Consider the following 24,168-nt stretch of genomic DNA (forward strand, 5'->3'; position numbering starts at 1 on the left):
TTTTCTTCTAAGATTTTTAGCTGGATAGGTTTTTATTACTCAGAATTAACTGATGAACCCTTAAAATAGCAAGTAGAGTAGTTTAGGTCCACATTTCAAACAAAAGTTATCAAAAGTTATGGTGCCTTACTGCGTGAATTGGTATGAACGGTGCAGCAAATTTGACTGTGGCGCGTCAGAGCCTGGGGCGACTTTCTAATCCCCCATTTGGGTGACTCTTTAAGACTTCCAGTCTTTCTTCCATTGATTACAGTACCCTTTAATTTCATTGGCTTAGGAATAGCATCTTTTCTTCTCCAAAGCAGCCTCTTCTTTTCCTCTGGTAGCCAGCGAACATGCAGAGGACACCTTGGAAAGCCTAATTTGATAGGCTGAGAGCTGAGCATGCATTCTCCGCATTTTCAAATACGACATGAGCGCTACAATCACTCCGAAAACTGATCTTTCTTATCGGACCAAAGTGGCTGAAAATTTTTTGAAGAGATTCCACTGTATAACAGTTTTCTTCTCCGTGGTTTCGCCAGCGAACAATTAAAGTTGTGTAGGGTGGAGAGTGTTGCACGCTGTACAGTCGTGTATAATCCCGGACAGATTTTTCCAACTGGCTTTGCTGGTAAACACTTAATGGTTGCAGACCCGAGCGCCATTTTGCAGTGACCGCGTTATTCGGACTGTACAACTCCAGAGCTTTAACAAGGCCTGAAAGAAAAAAAAACTTCTTAAAATCTTCATCTGAATTGTATACCGTCAACTGTGATGTCTTTCAGCTATGGATCTACCAGAAACAAATGAAACGTCATCAGAACTTCCTTAAATTTAATCACTGAGTTGCCAGTCCTAGTTGCCATGTAAACGTAAACGCTGATATGGTTTAATACCGTTCAAGAGCTTTTGGGTGGAGACGCTGAGACGTGTGCATTCTCGCTTATTAGGCGCGCGAAGAAAAAATAGCGATTTATTTCGCAACCAAACCAAGTTTCTCTTCACGAAACTAACACAGTAGGTGCTTTTCGTTACTCGAAAGAAGGAGTTAGGTATAGAGCCTGACATTCTTTCCAACGTCTCTTGAGTGTAGTTTAACCTACTTTCTGATGATCCTCTATGTTTCAGCGCAAAAAAATCGGTGCTATTTTCCCTCTTCATAGCAACTAGTCACACCCCGCAGGCTGCATAAGGCGTCCCACAACCACTACGTTACATCGCCAAAACAAGGCACCCCTGACCACAGGCGAAGGACCCTCAAGACCTGGGGGAGGGGAAGACTTTCTTCCCTCAAGGAGGCCTCTAAGAGGCAACAAAGTGACATGATTCATATAACGAATATCAAGAGCATTTAAGGAAGAAGTTTATTGATTGGAATCAGCTACCGAGATGCTCTTAACGTTCGAAACATATTCGATGAAATATGTGGCACACAGCAACCTATAGGCTGTCAGGGGCAAAGCGATAGAGCAACAATTCTCTAGACAGGCCGATTCTCAAATAATTGGAGGGCATGTTTGACAACACTTTTGTGGCGGCTTGAATTGAAAGAGCACTCAGCATCCTACCTTGGTATCTATAGGGATGCTAGTTTTCAAACAAAACTTTCATCTGGACAGGGTGATCACGCTGGCATAAACTTAAGACTCTACTTACATACCCGTAGATTCTCTTACATAACCCTTCAGACAGCTCACGAGCGGCCGGTTTTCATTTCCTCCTTTAGTGTATCCTGGTGATGGCAATAAATAAGTTTTGTGGTCGTCCACATCTTCGATCTTGGCTAAAACGTCTTTTATTTGACTTTCTCTTCCATCTGTAAGATCCGCCCTCCTCTTGGCCCAGAGTTTAGTGTGCGGTTTGCGTAACGGTAGAACTGTCATAACGTGATCGAGAGAGACCGACATGATACATGAATTAAGCGTGCTACCGTGTCCACGCTATTCAGCCCTTGTGTTGACTTTTGGCGATTCAAAATGCTATGAAATTACGTCACAAACGAGGGAAACTGTTTGGTATCGCTCCACCATTTATCTGGGCCCAGTAGCATAAATGGATAGCGGATAACGCTATCCAACGGATAAATCGCTATCTAGCGGATACGTTCTAGCAAAACGTATAGCATTATCCACAGGATTGAGATTTATCCAGTGGACAGTGTTATCCGGCGACTTTCGAACAACCGGGGCCAGAACTTTAATAGCGCGTGCTTTGGAAACACCTACATCATATCACTTAGTTAGTCCGTGCGCTATGATTGGTCAATTCAGCTGACCGTATTTTACTGTCAGGCTCTCTAAATTCAAACGTTTATTTGAATTAAAATCTTTCCCCTCTAGTTATACTCTGAGATAGAACAAATATCGTTCAAACCTTGTTTTCTCAGTCCGTACTGTAAATTACGGAACATCGTTTTTTTCCGCTCGGATTTATGGCCAAGCGCTTCACGCAAAACCGTTGAACCGATAAACATTAATAGAATGTCACCCCCCCCCCCCCCATTGTGCACATTGTGTGCATGGATTTCCTTTGACAAAGGATGTGATGAAGGTAGGGTAAGCCAAACATTTTGCATTATGAATGAATAAAAACACACAGGTTAGCTCGATCGGCTTAAAAACATGAGAATTTATAACGACTTAAATAGGATCATAGAAAAATCGCTTTAAGTAAATATAAGGCACTAACCAAAATATTAAAATGATGCAAAAAGTGTTGGTCCCTAAAAATCCTACTCCACGTGTTATCATTAAAACTGGCTGCAGAATCTACTTCTGTAGCAGATAAGGGTACATCGCTCCAGACTCATGCAGCTGATGCAGCAAATGTGGGTCCGCCATCAGTTTGGTTACCTATTTGAAGGATTTTTCTGGTTTCCTAAGATCTCCACGGAGATTCATGTCTTTTCAAGATAAGGAGGTATTCGTAGCAGCCTTTCTCTGTTTTCAGTCTCTTATAACTCCGGCATGACTCACCAGGCAGCTTTCAGATCTTGAAACAAATTTTGCATCACAATCTCAAAATCATCTCTTGTACATACACACTTATCGCCTCTTACATAAATTTGCTTTTACTGACTAGCATGAAAATTTTGCGGATTTTAATTACCGCAGATTAAAAAAAAAAATTCCGCAAAAACTAATCTTTATCAAAAAGACTTGTTCTTAGTTGAATATAGAGCTCCTCTTGACGTAAATTTTTGGTCTAAGGTGATGAATATCAGACGGAAACATTATGAAGTTTCACTATCAAGTGGTGGGCTGTAACAACTCGATTTCGCAACTGATTTACTTGGAGACATCTTTTCCCTCTCAATAAAGTAAATCAAAAAAAATTGGCTTCCTGCAAAAATTTCTAATTTAGAACCAGAAAAATTTTTTTCGGCATATTAGTATATTCGCGGTCTTATATAATGCCGTGAATAAATTGGTGACACACATCGCTCGAGTGCGGAGGCTGGACACCAGCATGTTGATGCTGCGCAGGCGCACATTTTCAGGTGGAAGCACGCCACCCAGAACAAGAGCCGAAAAAACCTCGCGAGATATTTTCAATTTCGCGGTCTACCTTCCTCGTTTCATTGTAAGATTTTGTGCTTTCCCTCGACCCGTCTTAAAAATGGCGACTCGGGCGAATGCACGATTGAAATCCTACAAGAACAAAGCTTTAGATACTGCAGAGATGAGGCGAAGGCGAGAAGAAGAAGGAGTACAACTCCGTAAGGCCAAACGGGAAGAACAAGTAAGAAAATATGTACAAAATTGCAGCGTGTTTGTACGTAAATTTTCGATTGATGTTTTTCAAACATTGTCTCTGGATTCTTCAATTGTTACCGTCACGGCCTCGTGTGTTTCCTTGTAGATGTTTAAAAGAAGAAATGTCGATGTGACAGGAAAATCGTCTACGCAGCCTGGTGAACTGGAGAGTCTTCTTACCACTAACCACGTTGGTCAGGTAGGGAAAGCCTACTATGTGTGTCGCAATACATTCGCAAAAACTTAATGAAGACCTTGTTTAGTGCTTGGTGAAGAAGAATTCCTTTATTTAGTCATTTGATTGTATTGACATTATTATTTGCTGAACTTATTTGTTTTAAATGCTTTAAAACTATGTTACAAAGTCACTTGTCATATTCGTGCTTATATACGAGCTCCGCAACAATTATCGTTCCCGGTCTCCTTAAATCCGGAAACTTTAAGCTCATGTGAGTTACAAACATACATCATGTTCCATAAATATTTGCTATTTTCTATTTTGTCTATGAACTAAAATGAGTGATGTTTTTAAAACGGAACCATGCTCATTTTCGTGCATTTCCTTTTACATCGCGTTTATTTAATTGAAATTACAAATCAGTGCACGTCATCAATGAAGAAGTTTTTTTTTTCCGTGTGATTCGTCTTTGTGGTGTTACATTCATAGCCTAAATGTTATCATTTCTCAAATGATTTTTTTAATGTTGTCGACATCAAGTATTAAATTTGTTGGTAGCTTATACGATTCTAGTAATTCAATTACTTCTCGTCTTTCGCTGGATACTTTTTTTACGCATTAGTTGGTTCCACTTGAATTATGGACATCATTTAAAGTGACCATGCCTTGAAATAAACTCATGCACTTCTATCCTTTAGAAGGTGACATTTGGGCTGCATCCTCTCTGTCAGAAACAGTGGGTTTTGAAGCCTACCAGCCCTTTGAAATTTTATCAGCCTTCATATAAGAATATAGGAATTGCTTGGGCCACTCTTGTATTGTGTGATCCAAATCAAATTTTCTCAGTTTACAACCAGCCCGAATTTTTGGGGTTGTAACATTACAGGAAGGCTTAATTCTGTTCCAAAAATAATGCATGGACTAAAACTAGTCACTTTAAAGCAAGCAAATTGACTTTCATTCTTATTTAGTATTTACAATCAATGCAAAAAGCAGTGCAAAACTTGGAATTAATAGTTCAGTTCTTGTATGTGTTGTATGACAAAGCATGCTTAAAACTTTAAGTTTTGAGCAGTCAAGTAGATGTGATATTCTAGTCATGAGCACTCAAATTTTAGTCTCATTGCTAAGCAAGTGACTAGTAGTAAAATGAGACACTGTCAATTGTTTTTGTCTTTTGTCAGGATGTATTTTCACCTGATGTAGTGGAAGCATTATACTCAGAAGAACAGGAGAAGCAGTTAGCAGCTATGCAAAAATTCAGAAAACTTTTATCAAAAGGTTTGTTTTATGTCACAAAGTTTGGTGTTTGCTTATGCTTGTCTAAGACATGTAAAATTGTTTTTTGTTATTACTGTAATTATTTTTTTTACTAATGTTCTGTTATGATTATTATTGTGATTGCTGTTGAAAAGGTTCTTACCTTTCAAACAAATTCATACCTCTGTAGACCATGTTTACACAATCCCCTTTGGCATGATACAAAAACCTCAGTGATTTAGACAACAATAACTTTATTTGTTGTAACAATCACTCAGCTTAACAAGATGCACAACTGTTTTCAAATAATGCTTATTTGGCCAATCCTCTCATCTCAGGTCTGGCACCAGCTTAACCAGGACTTCAGAATTCAGGTCAAACACCAAACAGGAATTCTGATTTTTTAACCTTCCCTGCTATTTTCCACTCAACCCTGCAGAAAAAATTGCCAGAGATTTTTTTTTTTCAAAGCAGTACTTTTGTGTTGGTGTTCGAATAGTGTTCTATGAATTTACATGGAGAAACCTTAAATTTTTGTTGTGTGGCCTTTGCTGAATCATGGTACATAACCATTGTGCTCAATATTCCTGAGCTATGCTCCAGGGGAAAGAGTGCTTCCACATTTACAGCTAACTTTGTTATTAATGTAACTTTTTTGTTGTTGTTGCTTGCAGAACCCCACCCACCAATTGATGATGTAATTAGGTGTGAGGTTATTCCTAGATTTATCTACTTCTTGCAGCGAAATGACAATAGCATGTTACAGGTAGGATATTTTAAAGGCAGGGTTTTCCTTTTTGGAATAGAATGTGTTATAAGTAGAGCTGAAACAAGTTGGTTTTAATCTCAAATGACTGGATTTCTCATTTTTCGTTAGCCAGAGACCAAGTAATTACTTTATTTTTGTTCCCCTAAAACAGTTTTGAAGCAAACAGAATGATTGTTTGAGAGGGGCTGATACAGTTTATGTTGAAAGGAAAACAGACTTAAGGTCCAAAGTAAATGTTAAATCTGTGACCTACTCAATGCTTATAGTTATTGAACATCTTGTATTGATTATGAATTGTTTTCAGTAATTTTCTCAATAATTTATTTCAAAGTTTGAAGCTGCTTGGGCACTGACAAATATTGCATCTGGGACATCACCACAAACCCAGTGCGTGGTTCAAGCTGGGGCCGTCCCTGTGTTCATTACATTACTTGAATCCCCACATGTAGATGTTCAGGAGCAGGTCAGTTTAGTTTAACAGAGCAATTTAACTTACATAGAAGCATGTTCTTTTCTTGGCTTCCTAGACTAAAGAAGCTAAAAGTATTGCCACTCCTCATTCCAGGTTACTTAATTTTTTTCCCAAATCTGTAGAATGATGTTGTGGCAGGGTGTCTTGTCTTAAGGTTTCTTTTTATCATTGATCTTTTAGGCAGTCTGGGCTCTTGGAAACATAGCTGGAGATAGTGCAGAGTGCAGAGATTATGTTCTTAACTTAGGGATGTTACAGCCAGTTCTGGAGTAAGTTAACAGATAGATCTATTGTATAGTTTTTGTCTCTACTTTTTTCATTTCTCAAGCTACATTTCCATAGCATGTTTGAGAGAAATATGCTTCTGTTAAGTGTTTGAATTAAGGGAGGATATTTCAAACCATTAACCTTCTTCTGATATTTAAGGAGAGTGGTTGTTTCTAAGATTTTTGTAACTAGTGCTGCCTTTTAAAGCCAGCTGTCTTGGTTGAACAAATAAGAATAAAGTGCTCAATTTCTTTATTTAGTGTGGTCAAGGTTATATTGTTTGCTGACAACTGTTTTTTTTTTTGAAGGCTATTAAAGCAGTCACCAAGGATATCAATGACAAAGAACTTAGTTTGGGCCTTGTCCAATTTGTGTAGAGGAAAAAATCCACCACCTGACTTCTCAAAGGTATTCTATGTGATGTTTCCTGATGCATTTTTAGTCAAATCTATTGGAAAGCTGTCTTTCCATTGGAATGATGCAAACAGTTGCATTTGGAATTGGCATGTAGCTGAGGAGTTGTGTTCATCCCATTAGAGGCACAAAGGAGCGTGTAAACAGCAGCCTTGTGCAAGGTTCTTCACTATTTATCTGTTCTCATTATGGCCAAAGAATGACACTTGAGAATGGGGTTTGCTCATTTAAAAATGTCAATGCAGTCAAGGTGACAGCCTTAAAGGCAGAACACATCATCTGCCTTTAGAATCAAATGCTTTCGGATATAACTACTGTGATAATAATTAGAGGGAAAAATGAGGGTTAGAACAGTTATTTGAAAGTGTTACAATTAAAAACAATTTTTATGACATAAAGAATGATCTACACTCATTGTATTTATTCTAGGTGTCTGCATGTTTGCCAGTACTAGCTCGTCTTCTCTTTATCAATGATCCTGATGTCCTCGCTGATTCATGCTGGGCACTGTCGTATCTCTCAGATGGTCCGAATGAGAAGATTCAAGCAGTCATAGATTCTGGTGTTTGCAGAAGATTAGTAGAACTATTAATGTAAGACTTAAAACAGTCTTATCATGAACACAATTTATGAATGATATTTAAGTCTCACCATATGTCTCAGCACAATCCAGTGAGTTCTACACAACCAGGAAATTGGTTTAACTGAAAAATAATTTGACAACAATAAGGTATTGTCATTTGTCTTTGAAAAGAATATCTTTGATTTAGGGCGCAGATTTTTTTGTGTGCTAGTCATTGTCTTAAAACCTGGACTGGAAGCAGCTGTGCCATGAGAAACAATGTCCATATATTGTACCAGTGCTATAGTTTGAACTGGTTTGGTTTGTGTACATCTTCATGTCTTATTTAATTTTTTTTCTTTTTTGCAGGCACAATCTTAGTCATGTTGTTTCAGCAGCACTCAGAGCAGTGGGAAATATTGTAACTGGTGATGATGTACAAACTCAGGTAGAGCTTGGGTCTCTTTTTTTTTCTCAATCCAGTATTAGGAATCATGGTTTTAGTGTTTTACCTATTCATACTAGTAAGCGCCATATGAGAGCAATTTTCATACAAGTGTTAAAAGTAATTCAACATTATAGTTTTGCTCACCATTGCAGAGTGTTTGATATTTAAAAAAAAAATTGTGCCACTCCCTCAACCAATCAGATTGAAAACTAAAAACACCGGAACCTGTGGTGACTTGTCTTTTTACTGTTTTGGTGCAACAGATCATCCTAAACTGCAATGCTCTTCCAAGTCTATTACATCTATTAAGCAATTCAAGAGAAAGCATCAGAAAGGAGGCATGCTGGACAATATCTAACATCACAGCTGGTAATAGAGCACAGATTCAGGTAAGGTTGGATGCGCTAAATAGGATAAAAAATTATATAGGATGTAGGATAAATGGTTTATTTCTAATCACTTTGCAACTTAAAAAAAAAAGGAATTACACAATTATTACAAAGGATAATATCAGTAATAACATTAAAAAGAACTATCAGTGGTTTAAAGCAAGTTTGTTAAAAAATTTGTTTGTGTATCTGTTACATTTGTAAATAAAATATGTCGATTAGATATAAAATTCCAATAAATTAGTTTGGGATTTAAGCTTATTAATGTTAATCATTACCCTTGCTTTCTAATGCCTACTTTTTTCAATAGGCTGTGATTGATTCTAACATTATTCCCATGTTGGTGGAGATCCTTGCCAAGGCAGAGTTTAAAACAAGAAAAGAAGCAGCATGGGCTATAACCAATGCCACCTCTGGAGGAACAGCAGAGCAGATCAAGTGAGTTAATAGTGATTACAGTTATTCTAGCAAGCATATATTTAGGAGGGTGAGGTGAATATTGCCATGATGAAGTGTAGGATATTTATTGTACATCTTTCACTTAAACCAGCAATTGCTTTTGTTTATTGCCCTCTGGAGATTGTTAGATAAATTGCATTGTTTCCCACCCACAGATTGGTTCAACTGAATTTAGTTGAAGTCCTTGTTGATTACCTATTTGTTTTAAGTGACCCTGGTAATGGTAGTGGCACTCTAAAAATTCGGACCTCAAGTATCAAACTTTGTAATAAGAAATGTAATGGCACTCAGTAATAAACATGGGTAGATTTGTTTTGGTGACGATGCAATATCTAACTATGTCCAGCTAGACTAGGTTTTTCATGATAACACAGGCAGGTTTTTTTTTCCTTGGACAGATACCTTGTGAGTCAAGACGTAATTAGACCTCTTTGTGACCTGTTAACTGTTATGGATTCAAAGATAGTTCAAGTAGCACTCAGTGGACTAGAAAACATCCTCAGAATTGGAAAGCAGGATGCACTTCAAACAGATGGTGTCAACCAGTTCGCTGTCATGGTAGAGGAGGCATACGGTAAGGAATTTGTTTCTGCTTTTGATGCAGAAACACTGTAGTTCATGATGTACGTCTACAATGTGTACCATCAGACCCAGGAAACTACAATAGCTGAATCAAATTTGAAAGAGAAAATGTTTCGTTCTTCCATAGGCTTAGACAAGATTGAATTCCTTCAGAGTCACGACAATGAAGAAATCTACAGAAAAGCGTTCGAAATAATTGAGTACTATTTCAGTGGCGAAGACGAGGACGATAAAATCATGCCAGGCATTGATCAGAATTCCGACCAATACCAATTTGGGGCTGGCGTTGCTATGCCTCATGGAGGCTTCCAATTGTAAACAGTGGGTTACACGATTCAGTGGAGACTTGAGTTATTCCCCATCCCTACAGTGGACGAGACATGCTCTTCCAGGCAATGGAGGAGTCGTAGACAACCGTCCAAGCTTCCCTGACCTTCCCCTCCCCTCATGAAAATGCCACGCATACACTTACCCTGAGTGTAAAAAGCGCGGGCGGATATGCCCATCGCGTATGAGCGAGTAGAGAGAGAGTGAGATATATTATGGTGCGTCCCAAAGAACTTCCCACCCAACAAACCCCATAATAAAAAGACCCCACGGACATTCCTGCCCCCGTCAATAGGGGCAAAGCGCAACAGCGCACTGAAAGAAAGTACCCCAAGGATATTTCCCTTAATAATTGGCAAGAACGAAGAGAGAGAGCAACCGAGTGATTAGTTAATGTTAGCTTTGTTGAACTTCAACCAGTGCAGAAAATGAAAATGTACAGTACACTTGTTATCTTGGACAAACCAAAGCCAAGGACTTTACTAATTTCGAGAGGCATTGGTGTACGGAATCAAATACTTAGAAAAGACTATTGAATGTTACAAAGCTGAATGCGATTTAGTTTGCATCAAGAATTGCTACAAGGTATTAAACATTTTTAATTTAAGGCAAAGACTTGATATTATGGTATTAGCGTAAAAGGCTTGTATATACACAATAAATATTCCAAGAGTTTCTAGCTGAACTGACTTTTTGGGTTTTTCATTCCATTTTCTTTCCTCGCGCAGAAAAGGTTTCTGGACTAATATGTTATTCAAGTTGTCAGACCCTTGTCGACGTTCACTTTTTTTAGACGTTCTCTCTCCCCTTCAGCAATCATCATTTACAAAACCAGCTTAATGTAAGGTCAACAAGACTGCGTTTACTCCAGCAGGTCGCTTATTAACCTGCTTCGGAGAATTTACTTTAGTCTACTAAAACATTAGACAAGTAATCAAATGGTGGCCTCAATAGTCTTTTGATGATATATCACAAAGATGCGTGGTTAGCCCCTCCCCTCCGTAAAATCTTAGGTACCTCTTTTGCAAACTGGAAGCATATTAAATTTTTAGGCACGGTTAATGACTGGTTGAAGAACAAGTGGTTTAATTCATTCGCTGGTGCGCTCAGCGGTTTACTGACAAGTTGCTTGAGAGTCATCTCGCCCGAAGTCGTGTCGTCGGAAACCTGAGACAGGTCGCCCGAAATCAAGAGTCATGCTGCCCAATTTTTATCACGCAAAAACATCAAATTAAATGGCATATTTTTAAAAAGTGCTGATGATACCGATCGATCGAACTACTCTTTAGGTGTTTGATCCTAAGAGTGACTAGCATCTAATTTCTCCTTGCAATATCACCACTAAATCACATATTAATATCAAGAGAATAAAGGAAATAATCACAAACTAAAGAAACTCTTGATTGTTAGACAAATTCTCCCTATCAGCATCTCAGTAAATGTACAGAGAACAGTATGGAGAATATGAATACCGATGTTAGGGTGTTCAGGGTTATTACTTACGTTACCGAACCTTCAATAATAAAATTTCAATGCAAATGCAATCTGATTCAAACGTTCAGTAAGACTTGTGTAACCAACATAAACATTGTTTATTTAATTCAACCAATACGAATTAACGGAGTACGAAACATTCGTGGGAACGAAACGAGAAACGTCAGTTCAAGAAACTTTTAACGGTGGCCAATTTATATTATCAACAGAGTTGATAAAGCCTTATTATTTTGTTATACTCCTCATCGACGAAGCACAGTTTCTTTAGAAACTTACTTTCTTTAAACAGCGCAACGCTTTATTTTGTTGATATAGGAACGAACAACAATTTTTTTTTCTGAGTAGTCTGCAGTCTTAATGATGTCGAAAACCAGCACCGCTTGAGTGAGTGATAAAGATTTCTCAAATTTACGAGACTTCCGTGGGAACGAAACGAGTAAATACATACATACATACTTTATTTTTTAACGTAGGTCGAAAAGTGGCAGCTAAAAAAGCTGATGTGGACCTACCTACTGTCTATAAAAAGTTATAAATGAAACCTAACTAAAAATGTTTACAGAAATTTTCTCACAAAAATATAAATATAATTAATTGAACCTTCTATTAAAATTGTTTACATAAATTTTCGCACAAAAATTTAAAAATCATTCATTGAACCTTTCTATTAAAAATGTTTTCAGAAATATTTGCAAAAAATATGTACAAGATTGTTAATTAAACCTAGTTATTATATGAAAATTTTTCTTTACAGAGCAACAAAATATATTTCTTTAAAATACCACTTATAAGTTAGTAATAAATGAAATTGTCTACATCTATGTTGAGATTAGTAATGGTTCCTGGAATAAATTTCACTTTTCTGAACTGAGTCTTGTTGCATTTTAGGTTTGTTTTGAACTTCTCAAGTTAATCTAATAGCCTAGATAAACTGTCAAGAGAATTCCATACAATCTGGCGGGGCCCTGAAATAGCGGAAACTGTTCCTTGCACGATCTGTTTTTATGCGTTTGATTTCAAGGAATGGGCCTTTGCGCTTTGCGCTTCCGCGTTCAGTTGAATTCTGTGAAAGTGACAAACGAAAGTAACCTGCTGTTCAGGCCTTGCTTGACTTTAAAAACTTCAATTACTGATCTTCTTTTATATATGTATCCCAAGTCTTACCAGTTGATAAGGTCAAGGACTTCATGGTCCAAATATTTTTTCGATATTTTATGAGTAATTCTTCCTGCCTCGATATGCAAGTTTTCCATTTCAATAAACACTTTGTCGCAACAGAGCAACTACCCTAGACTCCGATACGGTAAGTCACTCGAGATATTACAGTCTTAAGATAATTTTCTTCCAAAAGATGTGATGGGAGATAACTCATCTTCCTCAAGACACGTAGCTGGTTATCAAAAGCTTTTAGCGCCTTATCTACATGTTCTCTCCATAGCAGTTGGTTATCAATCAGAACTCCTAATAGTTTTGTTTTAGGTTGTTTTGGTAGCCACATCTAACTGGTAATAAAGGTCCTACAAATCTATTTTTTTGCATATCACTAAGTAAATCAAAACGTAAACAACCACGAGCTAAAGAAAAGAGACGCACTTCGTTATAAAGAGGGTAAAAGAGGGGTACATACTGCACGGTAGAACAGCATTTACTACAGTAGTCACTTTATCAAGAGCGAACAAACGTTTAGAAGGCGAGGCTACCAGGCAAAATGATTGCGCGGGATATTTCTCAACATTGCATAGGGGTGACAGACGCGTGATCGATCAGTCTCACGTTTATAAGTTCTAGATCGAATGGAAGCGACTTCGTTGTGTAGAGTATTATCTATTCAAAGTCACGTAGTGTCAGGCTATGTAGGAAACGATTCTGCCACATTTCCTCTTCAGGTTGGTAACTTAATACAAATAGAAATGTGCCCACGCTCTAGAAGCTTATGCTCAGTTAATGACTGGACAAATGCAAGCGAAACATTTTAAACGCAGATCGGTAGTTAAATGTATCAGTACTGTGGTTTTTGCTAATTTTCTCAGACGTTCATGATGTGAATAATCTATTCGTGTGATAACTGACGAATTATAAGATTTGTTACCTTTCCTCTTATCTCCACCCACCCCTCCTTCGGTAAACTCAAAACCTAGTTCACTTGCTGGCTCAGTTTCTGAGGTCTTAATTTGTCACCCCTCCATCTTCAAAAATGTGAATGTGTTCATATTGGAAGAGTGAAAGTCTCTGTAGCTTGGAAGGCTCAGGCCTTCTGGACTCTGGATTGTGGACTAAAGCCAGTCATTTTGTTGTGCTCTTTGGCAAACACTTCACTCTCAAACTACCCCTGTCCACCAGTGATATAAATTGGTTCCATAAAATGCTTCATGGAACAGAAACTGAGCTTAACATGTTGTAGCTTTGCGATTGGTTGACCAGGTTGTGGTTTGAGATGTTGGTGCTTAAACTCAAGTTGGTTTGTTGTTTTGCATTGATAGGTAAGATAGATACCATTTTCCAGTGCCCAGTTTCCACCAAAGAATACACAAGGGTACTAGAGAAGTTAGAAACAATTGATGAAAGGTGTGGGGAAGGGGGTGTCAACTTGATAAAGACTACCACCCTAGCTCAGCAAGGTGTTAATCTTCCTAGTTGTCTCATGAGAAATTAGAAAGTTAGATAAGAGAAACTAGGATAAGCTACTGAATAGGACTCTAAGCCTTAAAGACTCAACCTTCCAGTTTCTTGGTTTAGGTTCTTGGATTTGATGTTGACACAATCAATTCAGTCCAGCTTTCTAACCACACAGGTAAGTGTGACAAACCTTTTGACTCCTTTACTCAATAGAGCTTTTTTATGGGAACAAATATGCTTTATTGGGATACATATTGTGTTTTTGGGTGGGAAAGTGCAGAGGTGAAAAGAGGAAGATGTGTCTTTGCCTCTTTGCTGCCTAATCTCTCTTTCACCTCTTTCAACTCTTTAACCATTTGCACCATAACATCAGTATGCTTATTATTGGCACTGTTCTCTATACATTTCCTTAAGCGCTGACAGGGAGAATGTGTTTAAAAATCAATAACTTCTTCAGTTGGGGATCATTTCCTTTAGGGATAAATTAGATATTAATTGCTCATAGGGTTTATTGGGCTAATTTGTCAAGAATCCAAGGTGATCCATGACCATAAGAGTCAAAGTTACTTAGTTTTCAGTACCTTAAATGCATGTACATCAATATGCAAGTTCTTCTGATAATTGCCAGTTATATGTCTGTTACATCTTTTGGTTAATCTTTGCAAATGGATCCTCTGTTTTTGGCCATTTTTAACTATCCTCTCAAAAATGCAGAACACAACTAGATAAATTAAGAAGCTTAATGTGCCCTTCTCGTGTCTTACTGGTAAAGAACCTTAGAGGTTGGTCATTTTTAATGTAGGAGAGCTGAAGAACCTACACAAGACCCTTTGGGGCAAGTATGAATACCATCAAGTCACTCAATAACCTGTGAGTGACACTGTCACACTATTTCTGTCAATTGTTGTCTTCTTTTTTTCAAAGGATATGACCATGTAAAAGGGCAAGTTCTGGATGCTAATGAACTCAAAGTCTTATTTGAAGGTCTCAAACTGAATAAATTACATCAATTCTCTCACCTTCTGACAGGTACAATATTTATTGCAAATAACAGGGATTAATAATGTAGTTTGATCATCTGGAACAACCAGGCTACATGATAAACTTTTATGCTTGGCTCCAAACCATTTTTTGCAAAACCACAGACATACTGTGTAATGTTTAATTTTCAACATCATAATTTAATAAGATGCTGAACTAATTATAGAGTGACAACTTTGATTTAACTGGGGCTATCTTGCATTTTCTGGTCAATGAAGACTAGATCAAAACAAGGTAATCAGTGTTTGTGATTCTTTTCTGACCAATCACAGCCAAGGCCATACAAAATCCTTCACTGAAGTTATTGCACTGTAGTTTCTGGCCATTTTATAAATTATATATATCTTTTTTCTGTCATGCTAACACTATGATGAGTGACTTAACTTGGTGAGTTTGGCTGCAAGTGAGACTCTCAAATTTACCTGATCAATCAAGATTATTTTTATTATTGCCCTCAGTGTTTTGATAGTATATTAATTTGTTTTGTCCAAGGTTATGTAGGTTCAAAATCATTTTTGGAGGAGGTACTTCAAGTTGTCCATGATCTACGACAAGCAAATCCTAACCTAGTGTTTGGTATGTATCTGAGCTGTGAGTTTTCTAGATGAGGAACAGTGGTATGCAATAACATTCAGTACTGAATTGGAGTTGGTTTGATCATCAAATTTTGAAATTATTTCTTTTTACTTTTAAAGTTTGTGATCCTGTCATGGGCGATGCAGGGAAATTTGTAAGTATTACTTTGTGACAAGGATGACTGACTGAAAAAGAATTTGCTCTAAATTTTACATTCAGATTCTTTAAAACTTTGCAGATAGATGAATCTTAATATTACAATATACTTCTAAAATTTTGGGCTTGCTGAACTTGTGTTCGAGTTACAGGTAATTAAATTCAAAATTAAGGGGGTTTCTGAGAGGTTGCTAATGGTAGGTTCATTTTCCAGGAAAATTAACATTACTTGTTTAGAAAATTAGTGGGAATTTTTTGTGCTAAGATAAAAATGAAAAGGAGGAAAAACTCAAATTCATTACAGAATTCGTCTTTAAAAATAACAAAACAAGCCTTTTAAATATCATGAATCTATCCTCCATACATAAAATACAAAGGTATGCAAAATATTCTTGTCTATATCTCGTTTTCTCTCTTTGATAGTATGTTCCTGAAGAGTTGTTACCAGTCTACAGAGACCAGCTCCTTCCATTAGCAGATATTATAACTCCAAATCAGTTTGAAGCAGAGTGAGTAACTTTTAAAACTTTCTTCTTTAAAAGAGTAATTATTCTTGATTTTGGTTGCAGAGCGATGCCAACGTGCTGTGCAAAAGTACATTATTTACTCTCCTCATGGAACCATGATGTACCCAGATTTAGACCAGGGATAACCTTCAAAGAAATTTGTCTTGGAGGAATGCATTTTCACCTCTCAGTTTATGTGTAATAAATTATAGGGGGCATTAGGAACAGTATTAATAACTGAAGTGTAATCAATTTCTATGACTACTTTTTAATAGACTTCTGACTGGCATGAAGATAACCAATGAAAGCGAAGTCTTTAAGGTATAATGGATCATTAGATTTTAAACACAAAACCATTATTTAATAGATTTTAACTGTGCTTCGTGGAGAATTCTACCAATTATCTTCAGTTGTTTATAATACATAAACTTGGATTTGATGATAATAAAAATTTCATTGATTGATAGACGAAAGCAGACATTATCATTGTTGTCAATTTGACTCATCTCAAGTCTCACTTTGAACTAAGAACTCTCCATTTGAAAAAGTGAACTTTCTATATCAAATTTTCATGGGTTCCATGCATGGTAGGAATGACTGATCTGCCCTTTCGTGAAATTCCTTTTTGTTTGAAATGTATGATATCATGGTTATATATTCTGAGGTGTTTTTTTGTGTATTTTGTGTTTTTTCTTTTGTTTGATTGTCAGGCTATGAAGATACTACATGAAAGAGGTACCAAGACTGTGGTAATTACAAGCTCAGAACTGGGAGATAACAAAACACTAATAGCTCTTGGCAGCTCTGTCAATGGTGAGTTCTGATTGTTTCTTTTCATAAGACTACAAGGTAAATTTTTCAAGCCTTCTGTAGCCTCTTAGAGACTTAAAAATATGTGAGAGACTTGACTTCTTGTGAGCAGTGAACATGCTCCATACACTTGAGAGATCTTGTGTGAAAATAAGATGATGAATATGGTAAAAAGGTTTTCTGCAGCTTCTACATACCATTTTACCACATCATTAGATAACCACCACATGTGTGTGATCTTGTATGGAGATAGGATATTAATAAATATCGTAAAAAGGTCTTCTGCAGCCTCTACATACCATTTTATCATATCATTACATAACAACTACAGTCATACCCCTTACATCTACCATTCTTGTATCTCTCTTTTTATGGTAAGCAAAGGCTATTAACATTCTGTCTATGCTAAATATGAAACCAAAACAGCTTTCCATGGCTCCTAACCATTTGGGTCATATTTTTTTCTTTTCTTATTTAGAGAGGGGGGGGGGGAGACAGGGATGGTAAAGACATTGTATTTTGCATTTTGGGGTACAACATACCATCATTAAGATACCATCAACTATAAAAGAGTGCAAGTCCTCCCTCCAGACTTGTGCCTCTCAGATACTGTTAGTCAGAATATATTTACTTATTTCTCTTGAAAAAAGAAGCACTAAATGTCTGTTCTAATTCTATCAACCAAGGCAACAAAAAGTGCATTAGGATGGAAATTCCTAAAGTAGATGCCATCTTCACTGGAACAGGAGATTTGTTTGCTAGTGTCCTTCTTGCCTGGCTTCATAGACATCCAGATGATTTAGCACATGCCTGTGAGGCAACTGTATCAACAGTTCAAGCGGTGCTGAAACGAACGCTAGCTCATGCACAGCGTAAGTGATATTGTCCAAGATAGAGTATATTAATACAACTGAATTTATCATTTTACGTATTTTGACTTTTGCAAACTAAATGGTTAAAGAGAGTTCCTGCAGGAAAAAAATGCTGCAACTGCAAAACTGCAAAACTTACCAACAGGGCTTGAGCTGAAATGATAATCTGTGCCAATTATGGTCAAAAGTTCATAATTATATGATTGTTTCCCTCAATAGCTATAGACTTTAAGCTACAGATCTCTACCTTTTACTTAGGCATATGGTGGGGTTTTCATTGGGACATCTTACTAGCAAGTAATAATTCCTTGGTCTTGGTTACCTTATATGAGTACAGCAAAACCTTCTGTTCTTTTAAAGGAAATGGCTTAGTTTGAAAAGGTCCATGCAGGGCGTGAAATTGCGCCTAATACAGGCGCCAATGCGACTAAATTTTTCACTTTGGCGACCAAATCCTGAAAGTTAGTCGCCAAATTGGCGACTAGAACGTTTCATCATAACCTTACCAAGAGATATAGTGAATTTAAAAAATTTGCAAAGATAAATCCGCGGCAAACTTCCTCGTTAAGTTTGTTTCCAAAACGTAACACATGCATCTCGATCGATAACTAGACGCCATCTTGGATTTAGATGAGCCTGAAGGTTGTATATCATCCATCCTAGTGTCCACTTTGTAGCACGTTAAAGATCTTTAAAGATCTTTTCCCTAACTTAATTTTGGAGGGTCTATCTTGAACGCTGACAGCGTAAAGAAAGATTTTGTTTGTCTTTGAAAATGACGACCAACTTTTTTTGAATTGGCTACCACTTTGAAGAATTTAGGAGCCAAGTGGCTATCAGAAAAAAAGTTAATTTCACGCCCTGCCATGTGTTTTATAGATTTCAGCAGTACATTAACCTTTTATACCCAAGCATCAGTATGAATACTGTTCTCCATACATTTCTTGAGCTGCTGACAAGGAAAATTAGTTGAACAATCAAGAGTTCCTTTAGATGGTGTTCATTCCCTTAATTCATTTGACTTTGATGTTTGATTCAGGGGTGATATTGTAAGAAGAAGTTAGATTTTTTTTCTTTTTTTTTTAATATTTTATTGTGTTTTTCCGTTTTACATTTAAAAATAAAAAAGTCATATCATCATAGTCATATCATCGGCAAATGCAGTTAATTTAATCTCATGTTCATTCCGAATATTGATGCCCTTAATCTCATCGCTGCCTCTAATGTATATAGCAAGCGTTTCTAGAGCAATGATAAAGAGATAGGGGGATAGTGGATAGAAGAAATTAGATGCTAGTCACTCTTAAGGGTCAAAAGGTTAAGAATCAGTTTGGGGGGAAAAAAGGCAGTTGCCAAAACGAAAAAACCCAGATGCTGAATCATAGACATCTCTACTTTCTACATAATGGTTTTTTTTTTAATTAATTATCAGGTAGAAAATAAGTAATTGTTAGCTTATTAACAAATAGATTTCAATGATTCTTCTTCTTTTTTTGTCAGGACTGGCTGGAGAAGGAAACAAACCTACAGCTGGACAAATTGAGCTACGGCTTGTTCAAAGTCTTGATGACATTAGGAATCCAAACATAACATTCAAAGCTCAAATAGTTTGAGACTGACCATTTTTCTTTCTTTTTTAAGTAGAAACAAGTTACTCAGAGATTAGTTTTCCCTAAAATAAATTATTGTAATAAATTGACCAATGTAGAGCAAAATGTGCTGTAGAATTCAAGATATATTCCACATTATACTGTGTAATAAAATTTAGGATGTCTCCGTTTTTAAGGGTTAGATGCAAATTCAAATTTTTGCTCTTGGGAGTGGAAAATTTTTCTATCCCCCAACCTGATACCTATTATAAATTTCTTGCCATGGCCTTCATGATTGAGGGATGGGGCTGAATAAAGAAATTACAAGCCTGTCCACTGATTTGAAATTTGTTGTGAGGTATAAACGTTCTTGAAGGGATGTCAGAGTGAAAGAAACAACTCTTAATTTTTAAATGTTATGCCATATGGAAAAAAACATGCATGGTTCAAACTACCTTGGTTAATTGTGCTGTAACTCGTAAGACTTCTGTACACACAACATGCTCCCTCACCTATGCCCTTGCCTGCTACTGACTAGCATACAACAATAACTTTCTCAATTTCTGCTTTTTTTATGAAAACCACTATTTATCCTGAAGATATGTACGTGAATAAAACCTTATTAAATATATATTTTTTTCATCCGTGTCTTCATTTCACGTCAGTGCTAGTGTCTACTAAACCCTTGTGACTTTAGTCACTTGGGTGTGGTCAAATGTCACTGGGCAAGTTGGTTGGGTGTTTGGGTGTAGTTTTCAAGTCCAGTATTGTAAGTTTTATTTCATGTTCATTGATTACAATCAGAATGTGGTCTACTTCTCTTTAATGACGCACTTTTTTCAAGCCTCAACCCTCCCTTCCCCCTTCCAACCGCAGCTTATATAATAACTAATAGAGTGCGTTTCATTTTCTGGTATTTGAGCTTCGGTTCTTTTTACGGAGAGGTTCGGTATGGTTCACCGTGCGTTTTATAACTCTAAGCATTTACTAATTTGTCTTATGGGAAAATTTTCTGCAAGGAATTGTCTTTATTTTTGGTAACATTTGAAGACTACATTTGGTTTATCATTCCACTGTACAATGTTATTTAACTCACTTTTTGAGTATTTCAACGATGGTACTTGTAAAACGGCATAGAACGTGAGTCCGAAATGAAAGTCTCTTCATCTTTCTCATATATTTCCACAGTTGTTTATGGGTCATACTTGCTACCCTTTTTGTCTTTTGTACTCTTTCCGTAAAATTTGTAAGTCGATGAAATTTTGGTTGTAGATATAAGAAAATCATATCTGTGCACTGCGGTGAAGAAACGAATATAAGAGATCCTCGCAGCCATAAACGCTACTGAACTAGTAAGTTAGACGCTTTACTAACGTCGCAAACATATTTAACTTCTCACAAAACAATAGAGAAGTGAGACATCTCTAAGGTATTACGTCGGTGACACTGAACGCATTTGGGATATTAAATCGAATTCTAACAGAATATGAATATTCTACCGACTTTGGATAGTACCATATTCTGTTTGAATCCATTGCTATTAATAAGAGATGGGCTCCGCAAGATCCAAATTGACCATCTATGAAGACTTTAAAATACGAGAAAATGCGATGTCTAAAGACAATTTATTATATTCCTTTCCATACCTCATAAAAAAGAAAAAAGAAAAATAGAAAAAGGAAACTCCAACGCCTCTTTTCTCCCCCTCCCCCCCCCCCCAAAAAAGAAGATGTAAATTCTACTTAAATTGAGGTGAAGGCTTTAAAAAATCCTTCTAACTCGTTCCTCATCGAATATTTCTATTAGAACTGTCTAAGGAAGCTAATTTAGCTGCGGGGCTGGCTGGATTCATAACTTGTTTTGATTGTTCTTATATACATTTCTTAGGGTGCTGACAAAAATAATTTGTCGGTGATCGTTTCCTATATTCTCATGGCCTCAATGCTTGATTCAAGGGTGATGTTGTTGGGGGAAATGAGATGCTTAACCAGGGACCGCACAGCAAGTTTTTGAGTGGGGGTGGGGGGGGAGGCTATTTTTGGCTCCGTTATTTTTGTTAAATTATGTTTTGTTTAATTTATTTTTATTTTTGCAAAGCCCCCCCCCCCCAGCCCCTCCCTCTGCGCGGTCCCTGTTAACACTCTAAAGGGTCAAAGAGTGGAGAGTATAGTTTCAGAGAAACTTGTCAAAATGTAAAGGTGATACTGTAGTCTGATCATCGACTTACAACAACTCGACTCTGATTATGATTTCCGCTTAGGCTGTCGAAACGTCATTAACCTCTACCGACAGCAGTCCTTCTCAGGACTACACTCACCCAGACTGGATCAGAAAACACTTAATGTTACCCCCGGGTTCAAACCATTTACTGTAAAATGATGAGGGTAACCCAATAACAGAGCTCTATTCGTCTACGGAGGAATAGCATTACAGAGCACATAGAAATTTTAAATTGAGTGGCAAAAGTGATCCAGGATTGGTTTACTTTTACTTTACTTTACTCTGTGATTGGTCTATAGAAATATGCACCATCATCTCAACCAATCAGATGCAAAACTGAAACTAATCACGACTTCATCATTGGAAAACTATAGGTTTCTAAATAGACTAATCAGGACGATCCTTTGAGGTTTTCTTCATCAAACAGAACTCAGTTATTTGTTGCTGACTTCAACTTTATAACTTCCAACTCGTCCTAACTTGAGGAACTCCACAGTTTCTGTTTTAGAATTTGGAAAAGGGTAAAGAACAATTAAAAGCAAACCTTTTTAACTTTTTCCCGTTATGTTTGCCCCTTTCTATTGCAAACAGGTGCTCTGTGAAATACAAAACTACCATTATCGTGCAAACTACGTTGGAAATGACGTGGTATCGCCACTGTTTACTCCTCCACACTTTCAACACGGCAACATTTAGGTACATCGCTTGCAGCCACAACGATACAGTGTTAAAAAATACATCTATTGCTAGACCAGTAACGCAACGAGCCAAGAATTGCCAGATGAGACTCTCAAAGTAACCATCAGGCGTTTGGAAGTCATCTGGGTACATGAAATTGTACAATTGGCTGAATCCTACCGCTGACACTAGGGCGTTTGCTTCGGTTAGGACAAGTTGAATGCTAACGTCTGCAACAAAACGCATACTTCGAGGGGTGCGGGTTATGCCTGCTGGGAAATCTCTTGGGCGTGATCTGCAGTAGCGAGAGAGTAGTTTGTAGGCGTATTCCCAGATGTAATCCCTCATGGAAACTGTTAAGCGCTCTATGAGGTCAACCACAGCATGACCAGCGCCCAAAGCGACAAATAACCAAAAGCTTACCAACTCTGCCTGCATAACACGGAAGACAAAAGCTGTTGCAGTATATAAAGTACCTATTAAGAGGTGCAAAACTCCAGGGTGAACTAGGTTGAACTTTGGTACGGCTGTGCGAACAATCACTTTCGGGATCGATAGAAATAACGGGCTTAAACCTGCGATGAACACTTTCTCAATCTCCGATTTTTCGTTATACCATGGGAAGATCTTGTAGACGAGTAAGAAACAAATAGGTAAGCCAAATATAAACTGCAAGGCTAGAAGACCTGTGGTCTTAAATAGGGTCTTCTTGGAGTACAAATGCTCGGGTATAATATGTTTAGCTATGATCACGCTATTCGTCATCACCATTGAGGTAAACAGAACATTTAAGGGGTAACTCATCCATGAGTGTTTGTAGATACCAAATATTTGTAGGTACAGGCGATAGCAACAGTCGGTAAAAGCAGCAAGCAGATTAACCGTGAAAAGGTTAAGCTCTTTCATAAATGAAAAACCAAATATACATAACATTATGGAAAAATGCCAAAGCTGAATGAAGAACCCTTCTATCGACTGGCTAGTGACACGGATGCTCTGAATCACTCGTGGCATGCTGTACCATTGAGCTGTCTTCTCGTAACAAAGATCTGCGGTGTTGAAATCTAAGACTGCGATGGCAATCGCAAGCAAACCGATGGAAGAGCCAAACACAAACTGCATTTTAAAGACCGTCTTAAAACAAGTAACAAGGAATTTAAGAGACGGAGGTCGGGACAACTTCCACGCCATTTTTCCGTAATGTCCTGCAGGGGGATCGAATTCTTGAAAGACGGTATCGACACCGCGGGAATCAAATCTTGTGAAATCTGCAAGGTTATCTTCCTCAAGTAAACCTCGGTCATCATCAGCTTCTTGAAATCCTGTTGGGGAGTAATTTTCGATTACACTTCCAGTGAAACTTTCAATGATGTATACAAGGAATTCCGCCACAGCGCCTAACATTCTTTCCTCCGCTGGCTTCAACTCAAACGACTGATCAGCAGTTTGACAAACTTTCAGTTTCTACACAGTCGGTTTGGTAGTGCCAAATTCTGCATATTACTAATCCACTGCTATTGTTTTCCAGTTAAACAATCCGAAATTGAAATGAATCTGTTTCCGGGAATTTGGGGGATGTAATGTGATACACGAGCAACGACATGACAGTGAAAACATAGGGATTCTAACGGAAAACATTTTAATCCTCTCTCTTATTTGAAGGATGAAACTATAGGTTTATTAAAGGGGGTAAATTACATGGCGTTGAGAATTCAAATTCTAGTTATACAGGTAACGTTAAGACTG

At 37.4% G+C, this 24,168-nt stretch overlaps 3 protein-coding genes and 1 pseudogene across 3 annotated transcripts; 2 read left to right on the forward strand and 2 right to left on the reverse strand.

Moving 5' to 3' along the window:
* Positions 1-116: 116 nt before the first annotated feature.
* LOC131780184 (uncharacterized) lies at positions 117-1,889 on the reverse strand (annotated as a pseudogene).
* A 1,607-nt stretch (positions 1,890-3,496) lies between these two features.
* LOC131779440 (importin subunit alpha-7-like) lies at positions 3,497-10,543 on the forward strand. The gene is made up of 13 exons (XM_059095996.2): positions 3,497-3,723; positions 3,844-3,936; positions 5,100-5,196; positions 5,850-5,941; positions 6,276-6,407; positions 6,597-6,685; positions 6,992-7,091; positions 7,527-7,690; positions 8,029-8,107; positions 8,371-8,496; positions 8,807-8,934; positions 9,354-9,529; positions 9,665-10,543. The coding sequence occupies exons 1-13, from the start codon at positions 3,601-3,603 to the stop codon at positions 9,853-9,855; spliced, it is 1,590 nt and encodes a 529-aa protein (XP_058951979.1). The 5' UTR covers positions 3,497-3,600; the 3' UTR covers positions 9,856-10,543.
* A 2,502-nt stretch (positions 10,544-13,045) lies between these two features.
* LOC131780451 (pyridoxal kinase) lies at positions 13,046-20,155 on the forward strand. The gene is made up of 10 exons (XM_059097063.2): positions 13,046-13,244; positions 14,095-14,149; positions 14,899-15,003; positions 15,508-15,591; positions 15,711-15,745; positions 16,171-16,256; positions 16,529-16,574; positions 16,964-17,066; positions 17,750-17,935; positions 19,436-20,155. Exons 1-10 carry the CDS (start codon positions 13,152-13,154, stop codon positions 19,546-19,548), a joined length of 906 nt encoding a protein of 301 aa, XP_058953046.2. The 5' UTR covers positions 13,046-13,151; the 3' UTR covers positions 19,549-20,155.
* Positions 20,156-21,836: 1,681 nt separating this feature from the next.
* Positions 21,837-24,044, reverse strand: LOC131780677 (uncharacterized). Its single transcript, XM_059097287.2, has one exon. The coding sequence runs from the start codon at positions 23,824-23,826 to the stop codon at positions 22,249-22,251; it is 1,578 nt and encodes a 525-aa protein (XP_058953270.2). The 5' UTR covers positions 23,827-24,044; the 3' UTR covers positions 21,837-22,248.
* Between the last annotated feature and the right edge of the window lie 124 nt (positions 24,045-24,168).

The sequence above is a fragment of the Pocillopora verrucosa genome, chromosome 9 (assembly GCF_036669915.1).
Source record: "Pocillopora verrucosa isolate sample1 chromosome 9, ASM3666991v2, whole genome shotgun sequence".
NCBI lineage: Eukaryota > Metazoa > Cnidaria > Anthozoa > Scleractinia > Pocilloporidae > Pocillopora > Pocillopora verrucosa.